Source organism: Rhinopithecus roxellana, chromosome 5 (assembly GCF_007565055.1).
Source record: "Rhinopithecus roxellana isolate Shanxi Qingling chromosome 5, ASM756505v1, whole genome shotgun sequence".
NCBI lineage: Eukaryota > Metazoa > Chordata > Mammalia > Primates > Cercopithecidae > Rhinopithecus > Rhinopithecus roxellana.
The window spans coordinates 84,341,278-84,360,466 of NC_044553.1; the positions used below are offsets into that span (position 1 = coordinate 84,341,278).

General features: G+C 45.6%; 1 protein-coding gene across 2 annotated transcripts in view; it reads right to left on the bottom strand.

Moving 5' to 3' along the window:
* Nucleotides 1–19,189, bottom strand: part of RAD51B (RAD51 paralog B) — a 774,018-nt gene that overhangs the window by 37,708 nt on the left and 717,121 nt on the right. The window contains exon 11 of one of the 2 annotated variants that reach the window (XM_030931004.1): nucleotides 16,220–18,685. The exons of the other annotated variant lie outside the window; for it this stretch is intronic. Coding sequence (XP_030786864.1) covers nucleotides 18,666–18,685 — 20 coding nt within the window. The 3' untranslated portion in view covers nucleotides 16,220–18,665. Of the gene's footprint in view, nucleotides 1–16,219; nucleotides 18,686–19,189 lie in introns of those variants that run through there. 2 annotated transcript variants of the gene reach the window in all.

Consider the following 19,189-nt stretch of genomic DNA (forward strand, 5'->3'; position numbering starts at 1 on the left):
ACAAAAAGCATTTGTCTCCTGTAGTGGACTGAATTGTGTCACCCCCAAAAGATATACTGAAGTCCTAACCCTGGTACCTTATGACCTTATTTTGGAAATAAAAATATATTTGCAGATGTGAATACAATGTAGGTGGAGACGAGATTATTCTGGAGTAGGGTGGACTTTCGATTCAGTATGACTGGTGTCCTTATAAGAAGAGGGGAGAGGAACAGAGACAGAGACTGTCATTCACCAGGAGACCACCACGTGAAGACACGGATGCATAGAGAAGGGCCACGTGAAGACGACCACAGTGACAGGAGCCGGGCAGCTACAAGCCAAGGAATGTGGAGGAGTGCTGGCTACCACCAGAAGCTGAGAAGAGGCAAGGAAGGACTCTCCCCCACAGCCTTTAGGAGGAACATGGCCCTGGCGAAACCTTGATGTCACACCTCTAGCCTCCAGAACAACGATGCAATCAAATTCTATTGTTTTCAGCCACTCAGTAAAGTACCCGCTTGGCTAGGGAATCCTCGGAAGCAGCTCTCATAGCCGAATGGAATGAAGCGAAGCCTTCATGTCAGCACTGGGCTTGCAGCTGCTGAGCCCCCGATGGTGGTCCCTCTTCCCAGCTCTCTCTCAGGAGCAGGGGTAGGGTGGGGATATTTAACTATTTCCAATGGAAACCAACACTTGAAAGGTTGTGAAAGCCCCTAAACCTCCTGCTCTTCCATGGTGATGGCTGACAGCTAAAGCCACACTGCCACTACCCTATGTCCAAGCTTGATCACCTGGAAGTGGGGACTGAGAGAGGACGAGAACGGCACTGCCTTTGAGCTCTCATGGGGTGGCATAAATTTACGGTCAGTATGCCTTCAGATCAGAGGTCCTGCTGTTAGAGAGTTTTCTTTTTTTGCTTTAATGGTACACAGGAACTCGCCCCCAGCCCCCTCAAAACACTCACACATCTTTTTAAAATTTGCACCTTTTTTTCAGTCTGGTTTCCTATGGTGAAGGGGAGGTTAGGAAATGCCCAATAAATCATCTGTCTGTCCTCACTCAATTGAAAGGCAGGAAATGCAGAGAACAGTCACGTTACCTTTCCACTTTGCATATAACAAGAGCTATCAGGACCTGTTCCTTTGAAGGGGAGGCCCTTCTGACAGCAATATTAAATTTTCAAGGCCACTGGAGTTTGTTTCTAGGGACCAGACCCAAAGTGGGCAGGCATGTGGGATGTTGGCTGTTTCCCCTTCCAGCCCCTTCTAGGAGTAACTTCTTGGGCTTGCCCTGGGAAATCTACTTGGTCAGCAATGATTTAGGGACTCCATGTGCACAGCACCATTGTAAGTCTACGTGGATTAAAGGAATTCTACTCTTGATTCCTAATTTTTAACAAATTTACATCTACAGACAGTCCTAGACTTATAATGATTCAACTAAATGATTTCTTGACTTTATGATGGTGCGAAACCTCCAATTTTGACACAATGTACAGTATTCAATAAACATGAGATAGTCACTATTTTATTATAAAGTAGGCTTTGTGTTAGATGATTTTGCCTATTGTAGGCTAATGTAAGTGCTCTGAGCACGTGTACAGTAGGTGAGGCTAACCTATGGAGGTTTGGTAGATTGGACGAATTAAATGCATTTTCAAATCACAATATTTTCAACTTTCGATGGGTTTATTGGAACTTAACCTTATTGTGAGTGGAGATGCATCTGTAGTTGGTGCAACAGCTAACTCATGTACATAAAATAATGACCCCATACAAGGGAGTTTATAAAAAGTGTTCTCCTCAAAGTGTAGAAAGGAGCCGAAGATGCTTCCAGGTGGCCAGCCAAAGCTTCTTGGAAGAGGTGAAGGCTCTGAGTCGAGGCTTGAAGTCCAGGTAGGGTTGGGGAAGGAGCCCAGGAAGGAGAAATGGCAGTGCTCCAATGCCGAGGATTCCTGAGGATGCCATGGAATGGGGTGTGAGGAGGTTTATTCAGGGAACACTGAGAAACTCAGGGTGTATGGAGAAGGTGGGGTGGGGTGGTAGGAAACAAGGCAGGAAGGGTATGCAGGCGCTATCCTCTAGGATGCTTTGTGGATGACAGATTAAAATTGTGCTTGCAGTTGGCGTGACCAGCCCTCCCTGGAAGATGGCCTCCACTTGGTCTTGCATTCAAAGAGACACATGTAACTGCAAACACTTTCAGGCCTAATGTGATCTCCATGGTAGGGTTTCTTGAGAGGCCATGCAGGGGTTTCCTGCAGTGCATTTCCCAGTGAACCTTTCCTCAAACCTTCTGACACATTTGCTCCTCAGGTTTCACACCCTTAAAAGACTCCTCATTCTTGTTCTTCCTCCCTTTCTCTTTCTAGCCACCTCCTCTTCTCAGGCTGCTCTCTCCCCATCCCCCAGGGGCCCCCTCACTCATCCTCTGGGTAGCCTGGACTAAACTCCACCTGATGGCTTTAGGAGCCATCTGGGAGCGATCTGCAGGGAGGAAGGGCACGCTGAGGAGGCTTCAGACAAGGAGAGCAGATGGAGGCTGTTGGTTCCAGGGAGGGGCCTGAGCAAGACCCTGGGAAGGAATAGAGCCCCAAAGTAGGATAGGAAAGTCCGACTGGCATCAGGGTGCCCAAGGATGGCTGTGGTCTGGGTGGGTTTTCATGTTTGAGGTCTGTCCCCCTTGCCTGACTGTGTTGTTCCCTGCTGTTTCCCCATGCCTAGAAGATGTCCAGAATATAGCAGGTACTTAAAAAAGTAACCATTGAGTGAATAGCAGCTGAGTTATTAGAAGAAATAAAAAAGCATTCTTAAGAAGAACACTAGTTCAGTGACTTGGCTCATAGTAGGAAATCACTGTGCCAGTTCCCTTCCTCTCTTCCCTTCTACGTTAAATGTTTTGTGCTCAGCACATCCACCTTTAGAATTCTTTTCAGAAAAGATAGCACACATTGAGCCTTAACATCCAGTCCATGAAGCAGATATCACAGGGGAAAAAACCCACACTGGCTCTCAAGGAAGTGGGTGAGTTGTACATGGAACAAGCCAGGGTCTCCCTGTATGTCTAATGAGGGGTGGGGGTGGGACGCGTGGTCTCGGAGGGTATTTCCAGTGCTGTCTATGATTTTACCCAGCTGTCAATCAGGGTCATGTCTGTTTTATTCAGCTTAGCACTGAGCACATCGGGGACATCTAATACGTTTCTACTGAAGAAATGAATGTTGGGATGGGTGAGTAAGTAACTCAGCAGTGCCCCAGCTGAAGAGAAGGGATCCTTTGCAACCCCATGGCTGTCAGTGAGCAGACAGCCCAAGGTTCACCTGCCCTGCTGTCCCCAAAGGCAGGAACGCCAGCAGGTGGAAGAGGGGAGACTGTGATCCACCTGGGTCCCTCATGCCTGTTTCCAGTTTCTGCCCACCCTGATTGACAGCTGGGTGGAATCATAGACAGCACTGTAGATACCCTCCAAGATCACGTGTCCCACCCTGTTAGGCAGACAGGGACACCCTGGCTCGTTTCATGTACGACTCACCTACTTCCTTAAGAGCCAGTGTGGGTTTTTTCCCCTTGCGATATCAGCTTCATGGACTGGATATTAAGGCTTAATGTGTTATCTTTCCCAGAAATACTTTAATTCCAAAGATGGATGTGCTGAACACATAACATTTAACACAGAAGAAGGGGCAAGAGAGAAGGAACCAGCACATACGGATGTCCTATTATGAGCGAGTCACTGTGCTAGTGTTCTTCTTAAGAATACTTTTTGGCCGGGTGTGGTGGTTCACGCCAGTAATCCCAGCATTTTGGGAGGCTGAGGCAGGCGAATCCCGAGGTCAGGAGTTTGAGACTAGCCTGGCCAACATAGTGAAACTTTGTCTCTACTAAAAATATAAAAATAGGTGGTCGTGATGGCGGGCACCTATAGTCCTAGCTACTCGGGAGGCTAAGACTCACTTGAACCCCGGAGGTGGAGGTTGCAGTGAGCCGAGATTGTGCCACTGCACTCCAGCTTGGGCGACAGAGTGAGACTCCGTCTTGGAAAAAAAAAAAAAAGAATACTTTTTAATTTCTCCTAATACCTCGGCTGCTATTCATTCAACAATTACTTTTTAAATACGTACTATATCCTGGACATCTTCTAGGCATGGGGAAACAGCAGGGAACAAAACAGACAAAAATTCTGCACTGTCACACTGACATTATGGTGGAGAAAACAAACAAGAAACAAGAAAATGATTGAAATACTAGTATATTAGAAGGTGATAAATGCTATGGAAGAAAATAAAGAACAGGAAAGGAAGACAGGAAGTGCTGGAGGAGAGAGTTGGCAGTGGCCATTAAGATAGGGGGGCCAGGTAAGGCACCACTGGGAAGGGGACCTTGAAGCAAAGACTTGAAGAGGTTAGAGAATCAGCTGTGTCGGCACGTGGGGGAGAAGAGTCCATGTATAGAAACCACTCACCAGGGGAAAGCTCTGGCGGGAGGACTGTGTGAGGTCTGTTCAGAGAACAGCAAGGAGACCAGCCTGGTAGGCAGGATGCTGAGACCACTCTTTACATCTAGGAAGAACTGGCTTTTCCTGTTAGCACGACTGGTTGATTGTCTTGCTTAGGAGATCAAAGTCACAGGTGTGATCTTTGTTTTGAGACTTTCGTTTTCCAACAAAAGTCATCTTGCAAGGACAGAAGAGATGGTCACATGAATATATTAATTATCACAAATCTGTCCTTGGAGCTGGTCTGGAGTCTGACTCCACAGCCAATGCCTATTTACACTTATACATATCATCACCCTTTCTGAGCCTCAGTTTTTTCCTTTGAAAATGGAGGACCCACTTGGTAATACCCTATGGGATCGGACTCGTGTATTGTAGAAAGCACTCTGTAACTGTGATCTGCTGTAGAAAGTGTTCACTGTTGTTATTATTATACCATAAAATAACTCATGGTCTATGTTGAGCTCATGTTGGGTCTGTAAAGCCATTTTAGTAGACAAAACTCATTTCTTAGCTCTGTTTGCTAGGTTGCAGAGACGATTTTTACTTATGTGTTACAGTCATCTTATTACTTTGGGTGGGAAAAGATTCCATGAGGCTCTCAGCAGCCCCTCTGACCTTTGGCTGGACCTGTCAGGCCATTTCCCAAACCTGAGATGATCCTACTATCCCCGCCCTCCCCACCCCCAACCTCCATCCCACCTCTGCTTTTGTCTCTCTGCCTCACTGGAGAGAGCTGCATGTCTGTGCCAATGGCCTCTATTTCTAAATCATACAGCGTGACCTAGGCGCTCAATGCTGCCAAATAATTTTCATCCTTTGGTTAAGCCCTTGTTTGCTTCCTGCGCTGGGAGCTCCAAACCGACTCCACCCAAGTCCCCAGCCCCACCTCGCCTCCCTTTGCTCGCAGCAGATGGCTTGTCTTCAGCTGCACTAGAGAAGACAGCTCAACAACGTGAACTTCTTCCTGCCTGGAAATTCTTTAACTGTACCTCAGTCTACTCTTGGCTCTGCCCATCTCTTCTAGGGCCACAGCCAATAACATCTCTCTTGTGGAGAGGATGGTTTCTTCCTGCACTGCCTACCATATTACTCTTTCTATAGAAATAATCCAAGTGATCCCAAAAGATTTATGAATAAAGAAGGTGATTGCTGTCCTGTTGGTCACAGCATAAACTGGGAAGCTACCATATGTTCAACAAAAGGGGACTGGCTAAACTGATCATGATACAGCCATGCAGTGGCAAGGAGGGCTTTATCAATAGTACAATCCCAATTTTCTTAGAAGCAAAATGAAGTCAGTGACAACAAACACAAATATGTGTGATGGGAAAAAAGACTGGAAGGAAATCTACAAAAATAGAAATAGTGATTATCTTCTGATGATGAGAGTATGAGGGATTTTTACTTATTCTTAGTACTTTACTCTGAAATTTCTACTATAAGCACATAGTATTTTTATAATTAGAACAAAAAGCAAAAGTATTAACAATACCATTTCTCCTTAGAAAAGCTGCGTGTGATTCAGTTCCTCTTACTTATCCCTTTAAATGCAGCATTTCCTGGGGTGGTGCCTGGTTGACAGCTGTGCATGTAAGGACTAGAAGCAAAGAAAACCATAACCAATTAACATTACAGTGGGAACTGAGGCGTGGAGAATGGAAATGCCTCCACAGAAATGTGTTATTACTAACTTTTTTTTTTTTTCCCATCATGGGACAGGTGTTTAAGGAATGCACTAAATTTGCTCCAGATAATATATTTTTTTAAAAAAATATGATTATTGTATTTTTCTGCTTCTCCTTTCATGGGAACTTTTAACATGAGAACTATTTGGTAATGGATGTTGCATTTTAGGTCTTTTAAATCTATTTAATGGAGGCCCTACTGTGTGCCAGCACTGTCAGACAAGAGGTTATCTGCCATTGTGTCTCAAAAGCGAACGGGGCAGCACCCTCACTAGGGGCTTTGCAAATGTTTGGGGGAGTTTTTGATTGTCAACATGATTGAAGGAAAGGTGCTGTTGATTTAGCGGGTGAGGGCCAGAGTTGCTACACACCCTGTAATATATGGGGCAGTCCTATATAACCAAGAATGGACCCACCCCAATCCCAATGCCCGCGAGGTGAAACACGGAACTGGACAGTACAGTGCGGAAGATGCAAACTCGAATGCTCCTCTACCCCTAGGCCAGGCAAGCAGAGGCTGTAGTGAAGTGGGGACAGCTGTTTCAAGCACTGGCCAGCATCACTACGCTTAAATCCAGGGTTACTGCATCTCCCGGGCCTCCCAGCAAAGCCAGAAAGCTAGATGTGGATGTAAAATTTCCTGATTAAACAAACAAACACACACAGAATGGGCCAAACAAAACATATTGGCCTTCAGGTCTCTACTTGCAACCCTGCTTTAAGTAAAGACATAGTCCCTGTCTTCACGAGAGTAATAGAATAGTGCCCTTATGAGTTCAAATTCAAGTCCTTCAGGGGACAAATATGGGTTCCAATCGCAGCTCTGTCATTTATTACCTATGCTCTTGGCAAGTGAAAATCCTCTGAACCTCACTTTCCTCCTCCATAAAATGGAACTGATGGTAACCCTCTTCGGTTTGTGCTGAAGATGAATCTGGGGAGAGACCCCCAGTGCCTGCACATGGAAAATGATTAATAAAGCAGAACTATTATTATTATTAAGGATATCACAGTCTAAAATAAGCATCTGCTGTGTACAGCGCTCTATGCTAGATGCTGAGGGGTTGTAAACAAGTGTGAGAGAAAGCTCTTGACCTGGAGTGTTTTCATTCTAGAAAAAGAGAGAAACCCTGGATGTAAATACTGTGAGCTGGTCAGATTTAAGAATATGACTGACGTCAGACAATTACTGGAGACCAGAGGCAGGCACTTCTTGGGAAGTGGGGAATCTTGCCAGGCAGAGAGGACGGCAGGGGAACAGCCTAAGCAAAAGCAAGGAGACAGATGGACAAAATCATAGTAACACGTGCTTATCACGGCCAGGCACTCTCTGAGTCCTCTGTGGGGGCGAAATCTGCTGCTCGGGCATCAAACCTGTGAGGGACGCGACATGGGGCTGCAGGGGCCCTGGAGTCAGGTCATGGGGCTGCTGACTGCCAGGCCAGAGCATGGATATTTAATGTGTGGACAGGGAGTGGAAACAAGGAAGTGAGCTGTAGGGACAGTGATCTAGGATCCAAGGATGACATGGAAGTGGAGATGGGGATAGTGGCCTTGTGGGGAGAGCACACATGAGGCCTGGGACTGGGTAGGGAGTGCTGAGGAGGTGCTTTACCAGGCCTCCGGAAGAATGGAATTTGGGAGTGGCGGGGTATGCAGTTAAAACTGACTGCCTGGGGGGGATCATGGGAATTTTATATAGGGAAAATAATTTGAAACTCTTGTACCCCCTCCACACTATTCAGGCTTGCTTTCTCCACCCTCTGCCAGGCTGTTCATTCACCGGCATGTTTTTTTCTCAGTCGTCTACTCTTCTTGGTTATAAATGCCTCTCTTTAACTATTTTTTAAAATTTTTGGAAGCAACTCCTTCTCTGGCAAATGTGCTGTTATTTCCCAATGTCTCTAGAAAACCTGGACTCATCTCCCACCCCTGCCTCTCTAGAACACAGATCACTGCTAGGGTTATTGATGGATTAGGTACAGCAGAACTTCCAGAGTTTTCGCCCATCTAGTCTGGCTGATATGGAATTCCATATTGCATATGACGGAAGGATGTGCTTAGCAAATACCGTGAAACAACATTTGCAGGGGAAATTGCTAATCCACTAAAAGAACAAACTGTCTCCAAGCACTCCAACAACATTAATTTACATTCCAACAGGCAAAATGCTATTTACACAAGAGGCGCATCTATTTTTAAAAGTACACCAGGCACACCTCTCCTAGGGAAGATTCTGTAAGCTGTGACTCTGCAGGATAAAGAGTAATAAGACTGCTTTGCAGGGGATGTCCCATACCTGAGGTTCTTCAGACCGTAACTGGAATTGGTCCAAACCAATGACGTTTCGCTGCAATGCATCTTTAGCATGAAAGATTCCATGAATAATCACTTAAGGTCCCCCAACAGACAACTGCTATACAACCACTGGAGGGGTACTTACACCTAAGGACTATTAACTCCTCCAGGAAAGAATCCTTTGCTTTGAAAAGTGAGTATAATGCCCTCATGTTCACATTTCCAGGAGGAAAAGTAAACAAATCCAAGTGTGTGGTGACTGGCACCTCATGGTCCAGGAGGGAGCACGACGCAGTGTGTGCACAGGAAGTGAACACTCCTGTGAGTGAAAGGGGGCAGGGCCTGCCCGCAGAGGGGTGAGAAAGTCTCTCCGTGTTGCTCCCTTAGAGGAGTCCTGCTAGTTCTTTTTATGTAGTAGGACAACCTACACCCTCCTTCTGAGTCCCCTAATCCTCCACGACCACTAAAACAGATGTGGGGGAAAACTAGCAGCAGCGAAGGATTATTAGACAACGGTCAGAGCTGACCGAAGTTTTAAGAGGCTGCCTTGTAGATGGCCAGTTTCCTGTCACCAAACATAAGGTCACCATCAGTCAGCAGGGAGAGTGGCAGGATTCCGCTGTAACTTCTTGCAGGACTTAGTAGAAAGAAATACCTATCAGACTTTTTTTTCCCTGTCTTCTAGATCTTTCTATAAAAATGTGTCCAGGGCATGGATGAAGCACCAGATAAGAGCTAACATTCTTGTGGTTAGCTGGACCGATGATTTGGTGCAAGCCACTCCTCATTGGTCAAATGAAGTTTGGGGCTCAAAAAATGTGAGTTGTGCCCTCCTTTTCTCCCCCCTCTGATCCCTCCCCCTGGAACATTCTGTGACTACAGACTGTGGCTCAAAAATGGGGATGTTCCAAGTCTGACTCAGTCACCAGCCTTGGAGTTAGGGTTGTCCTGAGGAGATGACACAGGCAGCTGGGAGACTATCTGGTGGCTTTTGAAGAACCTGACCTACTCCTGGGGCTCAAAATCCTCAGCTCCCACTCTGACTCCCAGGGCCTGAAATGCCAGCCTCACAGTCACTCCCTGGGGATCTGAATACACCCCTACCCCCTCAGGGGTCCTATAATCAAATGTAAATTAGTTCTTTATGCAACAAAGGGGTGGGAGGAGGGATTTTCTGACAACCCTGTGAATGCCTGGCAGAAGGCCCTGGGGACTGATGGCCCCCCATGGAGGGAGGTCAGGAAAGAAAGGAGAACAGAAAAGGGAGAGCACTTAGAACGGGTCAGAGGCCTTGGGCAGCCCCCACTTCATCCCCAGTGTGCCCTGGGTGGGGGGGATAATCCTGGGTCATCAGCCTTGGGCATTGTCTTAGCCGCATCAGGACCCCCACCCTGCGCATCACGGACTACACTTCCGGCCTCCTTGCATGTGATGCTGTGTGCTAACCAGCAATTCTCCAGGCCCAGAACCCAGAGACATCTACTCTGTCCCTCTCATTTCTCCCAAGACCCCAGAAGTCAGGACTCAACACTAAGAGTGGAGCTTGATGGGGTACAGCTTGGAGAAGAGGCGTGCACAGAGGGTGGAGAGCCATCTCGGATCCAGCTCCTGCAGAGTAAATCAAACTGCCCTCCTCCCCCACAACCCGCTCTGCAATCCTTTCCAATCAGGGAGTCTAAAATTACCATATTTACAGCATCTGCAGCCAAGCCAAGCACTAAACAAGATGAATAGCGGTGACGCACGAGCCTGAGTGGGAGCCTGGGTAGAAGCATGCAGCCGGCTGGGCTGGGTAGGGCTGGGCTGGGCTGGGCTGGGCTGGGCTGGGCCCTGGGGGCGAGTGAGCCACAGCGGGAGAGTGAGGACAGTCCCAGGCAGGGGTCCTGATGGATGAACTCACCCAGCACTAAGGGGAGGTAGAGGAAGGGGTGGTGGGTGAGGAAGCCTCGGTATCTCAGCCTTCTTAGAAAAAGAGAGGAGGCAATTAACAGAGAGAGAACATGAGAATATGCTGCTGACTTTAGGTTTCTCTCCTTCCTCCTCTGCCTCCCTACCCTTAAACTCTCCAGGAGGAACCCACTGAGGCCTCCAAGCCAGGATGCCTTCCATGGAGTTTCCTTGTGTGTATGTGGGGTGGGGGATTTCCAGCAGGGTTTTGCTCTGGATTTTTCCAGTGGGGACACCCATGCCTTGTGAGTTTCCTTCCCAAGCAGCCTTTTCCAGGGACGCTCTGTCAACCTACACAGACCAGTGACTTCATTCCAAAAAAAGGCCTACAGGTCTGGGTGCTTTCGTTCTGGAGGAGACTGAGGCCAGGAATGACAGGGAGTGTGTTCTGCTTCAGGGTGTCCCAACACTTTTTGTCCAAGCCTGGCTGTTCTCTCCCCAGAAGGAAAAACGCCCAGGAAAAGAGGCTTGGTGACTCATGACCTGCTCGCTTGCACTCGGAGTTTCAGAGCTAGGAGGGAGCTACAGACAACAGACAGAGGGAAAGAGACAGGGCCAAGGAACCTGGGCTTGCGGACTCTAAGGCCAGTGCTGTGTCTCCTCCCCCGGAGGTTCACCATGGATTCTGTGATGCTCCCAGGTGCTGAGGAGTGAGCGGGGCTCCTGGACCCCAACACTCCTTCCTTCAGCCAGAGCATCTCCATTTTGAGCTGTTTTGTGGACTGGGCTTCTCTTTATGTTTTCAATTCCTTTCCCCAAAATGTTCAGTGACTTGAGTAAAGTCACTGGCCTGTATGAGCCGACAGGAAGTGGAAGGTAACAGTGGGTGGCCGGAAGGAAGGCAGAATGAGGTGTCTTTAGAAACAGATGGAATGTAGCAGGAGATACTGAGAAAGGAGGTTAATCCCGACATAAGGTCATGATCAGCACTCACATGTGAACCAGCCCCCAGAAGAAGATGTCTCCTCTGAGAGATTTAGAGCCAGAAGCCACCTGCACTAATCCTGCCGGAACCTGAACGCAGATCCCAAAGTGTGGGCTGTTTGTTAAGCACCGATCTAGTCCAGGACAGCCATTTGTAATAGGAGGTGAGGAGAGGCTGGATTTGCTGGTGCTTGAGTTGGAGCTGCACAAAAACAAATGTTTCCAAGCTGAGGCCATCATGAAATAGGCAGACCATTCAGCACATGACTAATTCTGGCCTCACCCTCAGGGTGTGCTAGAAGGAGAAAGTCCTGATAAACTGCACAGAGGTGTTTCTGCTCTTCTCACTTGCCCAGAACTGCCAAGAGTTTGCCATTAACATTAACATGGTAAGAACTGAGTGGAGTTGGTCGCCCGAGATAACAGCTCCCGTTCCCACTAACCTCTGCCCTGTCCTAGGTAGGGCCCATGCTAACCCATAGTAGCCAGAAGTCCTCCTCTCTTCTCCTCCCGCCTCTCAGAGCACACCTCTGTCTCCTCCCTCCGGCTCCTCTTTCTCACCCTCAAATGATATTCCTCCAGTTTTGGGGCTTCTATTTTTTCTTCCAACTCTATCTGCTCTCCTTGAGTGACTTTACTTTTCGTTGGCTTCGTTTATCACAAAAACCTGTGACCTCAGCTCCAGCCATCTTCCAGAACTGCCCACATATATTTCCAACATTCTATGGTTGTCTGAAATCACACATGTCCAAGACTGATCTCATTATCTATGCTCCCTTGCTTTCCATGACAAGCCCCTCTTTTCCTGAAGGTTCCTACCCTGTCTCCTCTCTCTCAGTCAACGATATCACCAGCTACTCAGACATCCAAATGGAAAACTCTGGACCCTCCCTCTCCCTCAACAAGGCCTGACAATGTTAACTCTGATGAGTCCTCTAAATCTCTCCCCTTCCCATCTATGCCACCACAGCCCCAGATTAGGCTCTCAGCTCCTCTCTGCTGTTACCAGTCCTTCCTCCAGGATCTCCCAACCTTGGATCTCCCTCCACGGTATCAACTGGAGACAACTGTCTAAACACAGATCTGATTATTCCGTAAGTAAAATATTTGCTGGTGACCCACTGTGTGCCAGACTTTGTGCCCAGAACTGGGAATACAGTGGTGGATACAGTAGGTATCTTGTAAGTTAAGGTAAGATGTGAGGTAACTCATATCTCAGGGAATCAAACAAGAAACAAGCTCAAAAACAGATACGTGAATAAAATATTCTAAGTTGCAGGGTAGGAAACAATGGGGTGGGGCGGGTATCTGTGCCACCCCTTACAGAAAGACCTTCAGAGGCTCCTCATTACCTATAGAACAAAGTTCAGACTCAACTTGGCAAGCAAAAGTCTTACTAATGTGGCCCAATCTATTTTTCAACTCCCTCTCCCACCACTACCTTCTTCCGCCCAACCCCCTACTCTGTGTTCCAGGTCCTATTCATCGGTGAATCTCAAGCCCTTCACTCTTGGCAAATGACAAGCAGACAATGAATATTTAGGGAAATCAATGTGTGGACGAGCAAATGATGGATAGGTGTCTATAGGCATGCCCTCTCCCCTTTCTTACCTCTACTCTGGTGAAACTTCTTTATAATAGCCCCTTCCTTTGGGTCTCCAAAATGTTTCTCACACTGTTTCTGCCCCAGGTACTCATAACAATGTCTTTCCTGCTAGACAGTTAAGGCATTAAGGACAAGGGCAATATTGTTCCATTTCGAAAAAAATGCCTGGCACACAGCAGGTGCCTGAAACATGCCAGTGGAGTTGACTGTGAAGAGCCTGAAGCAAGGGGAAGTGAGTGTTGTCTTTTTTTAGATTGTTTCCTACAAATACTCCAGTGGCCATAATATTTGGGTGGAAAAAAGAAGCATGAAGACATCCACTGCCAAGTGGGCAGCCAGAGGCATACACCTCTTTGCTCAAGGAACAGCCTCAAAGAGTCCAACTTTATCCCTGTGTCTTTGCCTTTGAAAATAATTTTGCACAAACAAAGCAGAGAATAATGAACCAGATATGTGCCCATGGAATCTGGTGCTCAAAGATATGCCCTTATCCATCTGAACAGAAACTCATCTGGATCAGGAGTTGGTTCTAGGGCTAAGCTTGTCCCTTCACATGATCTGTGAAGAACCAACCTCATTCATCCTAGTGACAGAATATTTATTTATTCCCAAGGACCTTAAGTGAAACCTAACTCCTTTGCTGCTCTCACATCCCATCCCTGGAACTCCTTAATCACTATTCCCTAAGCCCAGAATAATTGAACACAGGGGTCTGTTGGTTTATGGCAAATGCACTCAGAGTCCCTGCCTTCTTTGGCAGGATGGGAGGAAGGTGGACAGGTAATCAACCATGAAAAACTTCAGTAAAAATCTGATTATAGGTAAGAATAAAAATAAGAGGTAGATTTTGTGCATGTTTTTAGGCTTGGTGCCTGCTCTCGGAAAAGTACTGGGCATGTGCCAATCCGCCTGGCTTACCTAGATCATTGTTGACTCTTGAATTTCACACATGGTCACCTAGTCCTTCACTCTTTTTTCAGTCTCCCCAGAAAGCACCCCACCCCTGACCTGGGCATTTCATTAGTCCTATCTCTTTAGGGACCATTTCAGATTTTTCTTGACAGTCTTATTTTATTCACTCTGGTTCAATGTCGCCAACCCAACAATTCTCAGCCAAGCCTCCAAAGGAAATACAATCTGCCTGCTGCGTCAGATCACTTGGAAACAGACACGATTGGCTTGGAGTCACTCCATGCAGGGCTGTAAAATTGTTCTCTCCTTCTAAGTGGGTTGGGTTAAGCCCAAGCTGAGGCAAGAGATTTCCAAGGAACACAGAGCAGAGGACTGTAGTAAGTGGTGGTGATTCAGTCAGTGGTCCTCTTGCTTCTGAGTCAGTATTAACCTTCCTCCAGCAGCAAGTATGCGTAGGCGGCCCTCACAGTCAAACAAAACAGTGAGGTCTTCAACACTGGGGTTCATGAAGCAGTTTACAAGAGTAGTGGGGATGCAGGCTTGGTGTAAATCTCTTTATTCCTGCCAAGTTCTAGTCTAAATTTTTGTGTTTCCAAGATAAATGAAAGTTAGTTAAATTGATTTTGAGATTTATGTATCTCGTGTAAAGTTGGCAGTGTGTCCACAGTTCCATTAGGCCAACTCCACCAAATACCATTGAAATTCTGCTACACATTTGTCTGAAGATCTCCTTGGACTTTCAAATGGGGTTAATTTATTCTTGGACTTAATTTTGCAATGTGTCATGTTTTTGTTCTAATTACCTGAGAGGCTGTCTGGTGTAACAAAAAGAGTTCTAGATTAGGAATCAGAAGTCTCAGTTATATCATTCACAGGGCAAGTCATTTAATGTGCCTCAGTTGCCTTATCTACAAAATAGGAATTGTGCTACTTGCTTTGAAAATCATAAAGCATTATACAAATGTAGGGAGCGGTTGGCCCCAGCGGTGGCTGTGTGGTTGAAAAGGAAGTGATTCTCCAGGTCCCATTGAAGCTGTGGGCCAAAACAATGTGGCAGGAATATGAACATGGGTGATCAGATGAGCAGTACACTGACTGCGCTTTTAGAAGACCTAGTCCCAACTCAAGACAAATCCTTCCATCTCATTAATTTGTATTTTTACATAATCTTTTACTTTAGATAAATCTTAGAAGTAAGCCATTCAATCTTGTACCCAACCAAAGAATTTTTCTCCATTTTTTTCCACAAAGAACATAATGTAAATTCTTGATATTCAATAATATGTCTTTATTGAATCATTTCTAGTCCCAGATTTCTAGCTTTTAGGGAATAGGAATAAAAGTGTTTGACTTCAAATAATTTAGTATTTTGGAAAAATGTGCTTGTAAACAGATAATCAGGCCGGGTGCGGTGGCTCAAGCCTGTAATCCCAGCACTTTGGGAGGCCGAGACGGGTGGATCACGAGGTCAGGAGATCGAGACCATCCTGGCTAACACGGTGAAACCCGTCTCTACTAAAAAATACAAAAAACTAGCCGGGCGACGTGGTGGGCGCCTGTTGTCCCAGCTACTCGGGAGGCTGAGGCAGGAGAATGGCGTGAACCTGGGAGGCGGAGCTCACGGTGAGCTGAGATCAGGCCACTGCACTCCAGCCTGGGTGATAGCGAGACTCCGTCTCAAAAAAAAAAAAAACAAAAAAACCCCCAAAAAAACCAGATAATCATGGAGAAAAAGCTAGGATGGCAGTAGTAGAAGAGTGACAGGTTCTCTACGGCAGGGGTTGGCAAACTACAGCCCAAGGGCCAATTCCAGCCCACTACCTATTTTTGTAAAGAAATTTTTTTAGAACATAATCATGCTTATCTGTTTACATATTGCCTATGGCTGTTTTTGCACTACAATGATAAAATTGAGTAGTTGGCAGAGATAATATGACTTGCAAAGCTTGAAATATTTACCATCTGGCCTTTTACAGAAACGTTGCTGACCTCTGCTCTAAGGGAATCAGAAATCTTACAAAGATTTAAGTTGGGTTAGAGAATGGGAGAAAGGCATTCTAGTTGACTGGAATAGTAAGCACAAAAGAATGGAGGTATTAAAGAATATTTGATGTTTAAAAAGCAATGGGATGTCTCCTTGGTATAAGACAGGGAACAATGGGAGATGAGGCTGGAAACATGGGCTGAGTTTGGATAGAGAAGGACCCTGTAAGTCAAGTCTAATGGGTTTGAAATCCATCTTATAGACCTTTGGTCTCCAAATAGGATGCATGCCCCAGAGTTACATAAGATGATCCATTAGAATTTAGTAGTCAGAAAGTACTAGAATTTGAACTTATTTTTTTCTAGGAAATAAAAAACATGGTCTTATAATATTTGATATAAATATTGACAATGGAGTCCTCACATCCATTGTTATGTGTCATGAATTGTTCATGAGATATCCTGTGGCAAGATTAGGACCTGCACATTGCAGAGGGGGTAAATGGTGTCCCCAGTCCTCACTCCCCTGGGGCTTTCAATTACATACAAATCACTAAAGCTTGCACATTCCTGACTCATTGGATTATGGATATTATCAAATTTAACCTAACACACACAAAATGGACAAGTGGATTAAAATATTCCCGCATGGAAACAATGGATCAAAGATAATATTAGTAGTATAAGCACAAGCAAATAATAAGAATAATAGCATTGATACTGCCCTTAGAACAAGTTTTCTTCAGTCATGTTACAAGGTGAAGACAATGACCAGATATTCGCATGTAACAAGAAGTCAAACCAAAACAATTAGAAATTTCCAAGAAAACTATTAGATATAAGGATTTATATTATTTCCATCACAAATGAACTATCTCCCCTGACATATTTATTGTGCTTTGAGATATTATGTAATGACAGTATGAAGCCATCATAATTGACAAGACATTTTAAGCTATTGCTTGCTTCATCTTTATCTCGGCCTTTAAAAAAATTAATTTTGTGTATGTTTCATAAAGTACATAATATATTAGGAAACTAATACCTGTGTATAATATAAAAAGAAATATATGTATATTGGGAGTACCTATTCAAAATTGTTTACTGATGGGGTGTTAAATCAAAAAAGATTGGGAACCACTTCTATACAAAATAGAGGACCAATGGGGATCTCAACAAAAGAGGAGATGGGATGAGGTTTGTTTTGTGAAAGATCTCACAGGCTGCCATGTAAAAGATAGACTCTTGCAGAGTGGCCACTTAAAGCCATTTTTAAGTGCCCAAAGATCTTGAAACAAAAGTTGTAATACTAAGAGCTGTTATGACAAATTCCACTTTGCCAGCTTTTTCTTCTTTAAGAAATGAATGGCTTCTTCAGGCCCAAACAAGTCCCCAAAGGATTGCACTGACAATACAGCTTTGCTACAAGCCGTTAGTTGGGTGACATGGGCAGATTTCAGGGATGAGAAAACACACCCAAGGAATACCGCATGCCATCTAGACTCAACTTTCCCCTCTGACCTGCATGGGTTTCCAAGGCAAAGGGGTCTTCAATCACGAGGGCTCTTGCCACTGTTTCAGCCAGAGGGGCCATTCCCCCTCCTGACAGGCATGATTAATTGATTCTGATGCACAGACACACACTGAGGACTGTGTATATAAGATGTGGCTTCTGGGAAGGACTACGGCATTTCTCCTGCTGGAAAGGGGCCAGGTAGGACATTAGCCTGTTACAGCCAGTTCTCCTTAGCCACCTAAGGAGAGGTTCTTTGCCACAAAGAACCCAGCTGTCAGATTTGAAAAACTTAACCAATATTTGTCAGATCTTCAAGAAAAGAGGAACCTGAACTGAGCTGAGCAGAGAAAGGATTTGCAGTCTCTCCCTGGGGATCAGCTTGCGCAGTCCCAGGAAAGCACCAGCACTGCTCTAGAGCCTAAACCTACACATCTGGAAACATCACAGAGGGCTTCCTTCTCTGTGCTCCATGAATGAGGACATACCCTCTTCTTTTCTGCCTATCTTTTTCAAGAACTTGAAGGGGCAAAGTGAAAACAAAAACAAACGATAGCAATGACAACCACTCTTTATGGTCAAAGATGTGGGTGTGGGTGAAGAAAGCATGCCCTGTCTGTCTTTCCAAACTTCACATCCTCTGGCCCTACTCTTCAACTCAACCTTCTTCCCCACATGGAGTCTTTATTCCAGTAATGTCTGTTTCCTTCTTTCGAACACACCATGCAATTCCATTCTTTGCTCTTTGTTGAATTTTATTCAACCTTGGAGTCCTCACAAGCTGTCATTTCTTCACAAAGTGTTCCTCACCACCCCTAAACCCACCCTCTCTTTCTTCTGGTTGGCTAGAGAGATTCACATTCAATTACAGTCCCCTTGTGTGTTTTTCTGATTGTTTCAGGTCTTCCCAGCTGACTTTCTTTCGGTTGGGGTGTCATTATATATTTGCATAGCACCTAGAACCACGCTAAACCCGGTTTTGCAAATACTTATTGTTTGATGATCCTACTAGTGGTACATGTTACATAGAGAAATGAGGGAACAAGCTGAGCAATAAATAAGTCATTTCCACGTGAAGAGTAATATCTTGGGAAGGTGGCAAGCGAATCAAATTGAATAAGGGAGGGCTGAATAAGTCATATGTAATAACTTTCAGGGTTCATGTAAGTGGAGCTTATCTCAATTGTCAAGGATTTCTAGCTAGAAGAGGTCTGATGATCCAACAGTGTTGTGGTGTGGCCTGCAGTAGAGTCCTAGGTTCTTGAACCTTGAACAGGGTGCAAAGAACTCAGACGATCCAATGTTTGCCTCCAGTGGATCATTTGAATTCTCTAGATCCTGTATTAAAAAAAAAAAAAAAAAGGAGCAGGGTAGGATTCCCTCATGTCCTGGAGGCATTTGGAAGGGGCTGAGCATGGGCAGCTCTATCCAGTGGCTTCTCTCTGTCCCTCTGTTGCTTTGGTGCAGCTGCTCACAGTGGATGCCAGCACAGAAATGCTCTTCTGAGGACACATTCTGCCAGGATTACAGGCCTTAAAGGAGATACTGACACAGAAGACCATCCTAACACTCTCTTACAGCATTGATAAAGAACAGCAAACACAGGAGCCAACAGCAGCCTGGAGGATATGGGCCCCGTTAGAGGCCACAGTTTAGCATCTTTTCACCCAGATGAGGAAGAAAAGTCCCTCCTTTCTCACCCCTTCCCCAAAATTAAAACAATGAAAATCAGTTCTCATTATCCCGATAATTAAGTCCCATTCAGCCAGCTGACAGCGGCCAAAGAATGATTTTTCTGTGCTGCACTGTGTGGCTGCCCTCCATGGCCCCATTCATGGGCCA